Source organism: Periophthalmus magnuspinnatus, chromosome 18, assembly GCF_009829125.3.
Source record: "Periophthalmus magnuspinnatus isolate fPerMag1 chromosome 18, fPerMag1.2.pri, whole genome shotgun sequence".
In the NCBI taxonomy this organism is placed as follows: Eukaryota; Metazoa; Chordata; class Actinopteri; order Gobiiformes; family Gobiidae; genus Periophthalmus; species Periophthalmus magnuspinnatus.
The window spans coordinates 4,064,857-4,072,249 of NC_047143.1; the positions used below are offsets into that span (position 1 = coordinate 4,064,857).

General features: G+C 41.4%; 1 protein-coding gene across 1 annotated transcript in view; it reads left to right on the plus strand.

Moving 5' to 3' along the window:
* LOC117386667 (nuclear factor 7, brain-like) overlaps window positions 1-4,768 on the plus strand; it is a 28,007-nt gene extending 23,239 nt beyond the window's left edge. Inside the window, exons 11-15 of the mRNA XM_033984075.2 lie at window positions 220-284; window positions 672-782; window positions 2,501-2,619; window positions 2,785-2,881; window positions 3,543-4,768. Of these exons, the coding sequence (XP_033839966.1) occupies window positions 220-284; window positions 672-782; window positions 2,501-2,619; window positions 2,785-2,881; window positions 3,543-3,701 (551 nt within the window). The 3' untranslated portion in view covers window positions 3,702-4,768. The remainder of the gene's footprint in view (window positions 1-219; window positions 285-671; window positions 783-2,500; window positions 2,620-2,784; window positions 2,882-3,542) is intronic.
* The last annotated feature ends 2,625 nt before the right edge of the window (window positions 4,769-7,393 follow it).

The window sequence follows — 7,393 nt, forward strand, 5'->3', positions numbered from 1 at the left end:
TGTTACTGTGACCAAAATATGTCTCATTTTGACTCAATATTTCTACATTTACACTTGAAATACTTTGACTTTTTACTCTTAAAGTACATTTTTAAACAGGTACTTAAATACTTTTACTTGAGTATGTTTATACCTCTGTATCTGTACTTTTACTTAAGTAACAAACGGAGTACTTGATCCTTCTCTGACTTTGTGGTACTTTGTTGTTCTTCCTTCCAGTGGACATCACTCTGAACGTGAACACGGCTCATCCTCATCTCATTCTGTCTGGAGACTTGAAGAGCGTGAGTAAAACTAAACGACACGACCAAATATTACACAAACACGTAGTATCAGGTATATTAAAGCAACACTGCGTAACTTTCCGGAGGCAGCGCGTCATCTGCACGGCTCCGTGGGAGTAGGACGCCTGGTCAGAGGGTTATGAGTCAGGTTTGTGGAGTTAGGACACATGGTTTTCTGTATTTTTCAGCGCAATAACTACAACCAGAATGAAAACAAAACAAACGTACTTTCATTTTAGCATATTTCTTGTCTATAAAGTTACGCAGTGGAGCTTTATGGGACTTATTATGTAAAATCTAATAATAATAAACAGTGTACAGTGATATTATATGGATATTATATGGATTTTGATGTAAGTAATAACATTGTTTTGTTTTTTTGCTCAGGTGAGATTTTCAGAGCGTCCTCAGATGTTGCCAGATAATCCCGAGCGATTTGACCGAGTCGTGTGCGTCTTGGGGCGACAGGAATTCTGCCGCGGACGACACTACTGGGAGGTCTGGGACGTTAACAGATGTTTTATTTGAATCAGGTCTAAACCAGGATTAAGGACTGGATTCATGACAGACTTGGGACTCAGCTAAGACAGAACCAGGATAGAACCAGGACGGAACCAGAACCCAATCATAACTGAACTACAGCTGAAACAGGACTAATCGAGGGCTAAACCAGGTCTAAACCAGGAGTAAGGGCTCAGCTAAGACCAAAACCGAAGACAGAACCAGAGAACCAAAACACAAAAAGAACACACAACTAGAACCAAAACAAAACTAGAACACAACCAGAACAGAACCACGACAGAGCCAGGAACAAACCCTCTCTAAACCAAGACTGAACCAGGTCTAAAGCAGGACTGAGAAAGTACTAAACGAGGACTAAGGACCAGATCCATGACAGACCCAGGACTTAGCTAAGACCAACCCAGGACAGAACCAGGACAGAACCAGGACAGAACCAGGACAGAACCAGGACAGAACCAGGATTGAACCAGGATTGAACCAGGACCGAGAGTACTAAACCAGGAGTAAGGGCAGGATCCATGATAGACCCAGGATTCAACTAAGACAAACACAGGACAGAACCATGACAAAACCAGGATAGAACTAGGACAGAACCAGATCAGAACCAAGACAGAACCAGGACTAAAGCAAAACTGAGCGAGTACTAAACCAGTTCTAAACAAGGACTAAGGACTGAATTCATGACAGACCCAGGACTCAGCTAAAACCGAACCAGGACGGAAACAGAACAGTACCAGGACAGAACCAGGACAAAACCAGGAACCAACCCTTTCTAAACTAAGTTTGAACCAAGTCTAAATCAGGACTGAATTCAACAAAAACTGAGCTTTGACCAAACCAGGACTGAACCAGTTCTAAACCACTCCTGGACTAAACCAGCACCTAAATCATTGGTGCAATTACCAAGTTCCACAGAGTAAATTATTTTGACATTTTTACACGAGTTTGTATCAGTTGTTGTAGTTGCTGTACTTGACCAGCAGAGGGAGGTAGTTCTGCATAAATAGATCTACTTTTATGTTCATAGACTTGGGCCACTGAAGTTTTACAGAGTTTTATTGAGTCTGCAGAGAACGTCCTGGTTTATCTGTTTGCTCTGGTTCAGGTGATGTGGGGTCATGTCCTGGTTTAGTCCTGGTTTAGTCCCGGTTTAGTCCTGGTTCAGCCCTGGTTTAGTCCTGGCTCAGTCCTGGTTCAGTCCTGATTTAGTCCTGGCTCAGTCCTGGTTCAGCCCTGGTTCAGTCCCGGTTTAGTCCTGGCTCAGTCCTGGTTCAGTCCTGGTTTAGTCCTGGTTTAGCCCTGGTTTAGTCCTGGTTTAGTCCTGGTTCAGTCCCGGTTCAGTCCCGATTTAGTCCTGATTTAGTCCTGGCTCAGTCCTGGTTCAGCCCTGGTTCAGTCCCGGTTTAGTCCTGGTTTAGTCCTGGTTTAGTCCTGGTTTAGTCCTGGTTTAGTCCTGGTTTAGTCCTGGTTCAGTCCCGATTTAGTCCCGGTTTAGTCCCGGCTCAGTCCCGGTTCAGTCCTGGTTTAGTCCTGGTTTAGCCCTGGTTTAGTCCTGGTTCAGTCCCGGTTCAGTCCCGATTTAGTCCTGATTTAGTCCTGGCTCAGTCCTGGCTCAGTCCTGATTTAGTCCTGGCTCAGTCCTGGCTCAGTCCTGGTTCAGTCCTGGTTTAACCCTGGTCTTTGCTGTGTTTCAGGTGGAGGTTGGGAATAAGACGGACTGGGACCTGGGCGTGGCCAGACGGAACATAAACAGGAAGGGCAAACTGGAAGTGACGCCTGCAAATGGATACTGGTTCCTCAGTCTCCGCAACAGGTGAGAACGACTGTGTTTATTATAATTTACCTCACTGTTACTTTACTTACTTTAACAAATGTACTCTGAGCTCTTCTCTCAAACTGAAACACTCTGTTCCACCTTGTGATGTCATTAAGTGGTAATACAGAAAGTTTGTTATTCTCTTTTTTTTTTTTTTTTCAGAATGAGTTACGCCTTCAGAACCCAGCCCTCCACTAACGTAGACTTAGCGCTTCATCCTCAGAAAATCGGCATCTTTGTGGACTGCGACAACGGACAGGTGCATCATGGGATATGTAGTTCATACTGTGTAGTGCCCTTCTAAATAAAATCCTCCCTAAAAAATGTTCGAATTCACAATGATAATGATAGTAGTTAAACAATACACTACTACTACTCTAGAGAAAGGTACAATATTTCCATGGCTAAATGTTGGTTTTAAAGTGGAACTAAACAGTAAATCAACTTTTTTCACCACTAAACTGTGTACATAGTGTTTTAATAGCATTATCTACTGTTCCTTGTCCTTTTTGGCGTTTATTTTAATTTGCAGCTCAAAAACGCTCAAAAATCTCAGTTTGTGCTGCCTTCAGTGGCCTTTGTGATTTCAAGTAGTTGGTGACATCACAAAACACTGCCCTGATTACAGCCAGGTGTTTGTAATCAGACAACACCTGGCTGCAGTGGGCGGAGTTTAAAGTCTGGGGTACCTGTTAGACCAATCAGAATGTTCCTTATACCCCCAGACCTCGCCCCTCCTCCACCTTCCTCACTCTCCCTTTCATCCTCCAGACCCCGCCCAGTTTAGCTGCTCTTTCTGACATGTGGGTGTGGGCGGAGTTTAGCCGTAGATCGTACATTTGAAATCCGCAAATATCACCAGGACACTGCAGTATTATCTATTCTGCCGTTTTAACTTTACTTCCTTGTTTTTTTTCCAGGTTTCTTTTTACAACGTCGATGCCAAAATCCACATCTACACTTTTAACGACACGTTCAACGGCAGTATCGTCCCGTTTTTTAGCCCCTGCACCAGTAAAAACGGTAAAAACGAAGCGCCGCTGACCATCACCCCAGTAAACGCATCAGATTATTATTAAGTCTGGATAACGCCCCGACATCTACAACTTTTACTGTCATTTTGTGCGTGTTTGTATATACGTTTTTAACTCAAATGGGAAAAAAATGTGTTGAAAAAGGTGCACTACGTAAATTTTCTGTTCATCTGCTCGTCTCCGTGGAGATGTTAAGCGTGATGTCACTTCCGGGTTGATCCGGTGAACATTTTTTAGCAACAGCACGTCTCACGTTAAAAAGAAATTGCAGTCGTTTAACGCTAACGAGGTGATAAACACGGATCTGTGGTTATAACTGTGGCAGAAATTGTACGAGAGAAGAAGAAGAAGCTAGGTTAGGTTAAGCTAGCGTTAGCGGGGAGCGGCGGTTAGTGAGACGTACACACTGTTAATCCTATATTATGCTTGATTATTACTACATTACTTACATATTTGATACAACTTGTGGTTAAACGTACGCTTTGTCTCGTCTTGTTTGATGAAAAACAAAGGCTGTGTCTGAATGTCCCTCCCAGCCCTTGACCCCCACAGCCCTGCACTCTTTAGCAGACTCTATAGAGACTCGTTCACACAGATTCGGACACACAGCTCAGTACTTTTGGCTCACGTCTCGCTAGCGTCTGGGTGGAAAAAAGTCTAAAGGTTAAACTCTGATAAAACTTGATTTGTGTCATAAATAATGATCAGGTTGGACTGGCACACAAATATTTATCGACTAATAATAATCACACAGGTTTGGGTTATTCTTTTTTTGTTTTTTTACCTGAGATGTGGAAATTATCGCTCTTTTAACGGCTCGAATTAACCTCCTAAGACCCAAAATCTTGCATGACTTAATTAATTTCTCTTTGTTATTTAAGCTGATTGGACCTGATGAGAGTAAAAAAAAATATGAAAAATGATGTTCACATATGAAGACAAATAATTTTTGATAAAACATTTGAATAATAATTAGCAAAAACTATTTATTAAGACCCTGAACACAGCAACATTTTTCCTGATGTAAAAACAAAATGAGAAATGACAATTGTGCCTCTTGGAACAATGTGGCTCATGTGAAGAGCTGCAGACAGGAGCAGGAAGCCTTTACCAAAAAATATAAAAATAAAATAATAAAACCATAAAATAAAATAATAAAACCATAACAAAAATAAATAAATAAATAAATAATACATAAAAAATAAAATAAAATAATATTCTGAACATTTTAAACTCTTAATTAAAAATATTCTAAATTGAATTTTTTTGCATTGTTGCTGTTCTTTGACACTGTTCTTCGAAAAACCCAAACTGTGTGAGGTAAACGGCTAACGCTAGCAACTTTACACCAGTTTTTTTCTTCATAATCAGGACCAACAGTGACATAAACCAACGCTTTGGTCGTGTCGTGTCCAACCTGTCGCCGCTGTTGTTTGTCCAACTCTTGCAATGCATTGTGGTCTATATTGACCGGCCTACTGACCACTGACACCCACTATTTTCCAAGGTGCACTGTTTGAAATTTTGAGTGTGCGCTTTTCACCAACTGGACATTCGAACGCCACTAAAAATGCAGTGTCCCCTAAACAGCGCCCCCTGTAGGGAATAGAGTGGACATTCAGACACAGCCAAAGTCAGAAAATCAGCTGTGAACTTTCTCCTTTGACCTGGAAGTGACATCATCATGTAACTCTGTAGCATATCAAACATGTAGCATTTATTTCACTGTGCAAAAATACCTTAACTTGCATCATTACTCCGAGCGGGGTCACCTCTCCGCAGATCTGAACTGTAACTTGGCCTGGTGGTGGCGCCGCACGCTTGTCTCCGTGGAGATAGATGAATTAAATGCCAAACTGCGGCACGTTCTATGTAAACAAACCAAGAAGAACATCTCCAAGGCGACAAACAAACACGTGGCATGCGTTCTACCGGAAAAGTTACACAGTACAGCTTTAAAAATGAATACTGTGCTGATAAAAATGACATGTAAGTTGAAATTTGTGACATGGATGAAATGTGGTTTCGGTTTGTATGTAATAAAAAGTACAAAAAATAAAAACACTGGAAACTGTTTGTGTCGTAATGGGATGAGTCAAGGGCAAAATTCCAAACTGGGACACACCCGAGTTGGGACAGATATTTAAATGTAAGGAAAAATTGTCCATGGGTTTGTACATAACCTGAGGGACTTTCTGCCTTGTCCAGTGATCTGAAGGTTGTCGGTTCGAATCCCGCTCTCGATGTAAACATCATTGTTAGAGCAGTAACATCCACTGACCACAGGTTGGCGGTGCGATTCCAGCTCCCGTAGATGAATGCTGTTGTTGTGTCCTCGGGCAAGACACTCAACCCATCTCGTCCCCAGTGTCTGCGCACATTGGAGTATGAATGTGTGTGTGAAAAAGCACTTTACGTCACCCAGAGTGTCTTAAATGTGGAAAAGCGCTGTATAAAAATGTGGTTAAATTATAGATTATAGAGACATCTGGGACATTTCTTGTATAAAACTGGGACAAATCACTGGTTTTGGATACATTTGCCGGGACAGGGGACACAGGGGTCAAAACTGGGACTGTCCCGGGTCAATGGGGACGTCTGGTTTCCTTATTCAACGGGTCAAGTCTAGCAACGGCGAGAAAATGAGTTGTTTTTTGGTCTAGGAGTTAGCTTGATGATATTGTTACTAATGCCTCTAATCCCGACATAGAGAACGTTTTGTGGTGTCGCTTATGTTGATACTTCGCAGCCGACGTCGTTAACATTCCCTGGGGCGTGACGCTAACGTGAGGCACTGCTCTGTCTGAAGCTGTTACTCAATTTAGCCTTTAATCCGAGCTCGATTTTAACACAGTTTGACCATTAAAACGTACTTAAATGAGCGGGATTTTCTCTCATTTCTCTCGATTTGCTCACATTAACCAACAGTTTTTCAGTTAGTTATTTTTTTTCTTGAGCTTTCAGACAATCTTAAAACGTTTTTTTTGGACAGCGTTTGCTAATATGCGCATTATGTCACCGTGCTAACTGCTGAACGTTCCACCATAGAGATACATAAAGAACCCCCTTCTTCAGCATGACATCGTTGCAAAGTATCAATAAACGAGTCGGTTCAACGTTGGGGATTTTTTGTTGAGATTTCTTATTAAAACAGGTTACTATGGAAACAGGAACGCCGGCTCTTGACCATATCGTACTGACTAAAATGTGCAGAAAAACAAACCGTCAGCCTGTTTGTTTTGACTTCATTCCTATTCAGTTTTATTGCCACATAGATTTCCTTCATAGACAGAACAAACAACATTTAAATTTTAAGGTATAAATTAATTAAAAGATAAAATAACTCAAATCAAGATGTGCCTCTAAACCTCCAGATATGTTTTTCACAGCTGTAAATTACATTCATGTAGAAAATGCATCGACACGTTTATATTTCCAAACTTAACATCAGAAATCGTACTTTTTCCACGTCGTAGTGTTTAGCCTTGTACGGTGATTTTGAAGCACCAAGTATCACTAAAGAGAAATGTCACGGTAAACGATAAGAACCACAGATTAAGATTAAAACAAAGCAAGATAAACACAGTAAATCATGATATCATTAAAAGGCCCGAGCTGCACAGACTCCTCCTACTTGTAGACGTAGATTTACTGTAATAAGCTCCAGATCTGCCTTTTTTTTAGACGAGCTGATGCGTCTGGAGGCCACATTTGTCAGTTCTATCCTTCTGTAGTTT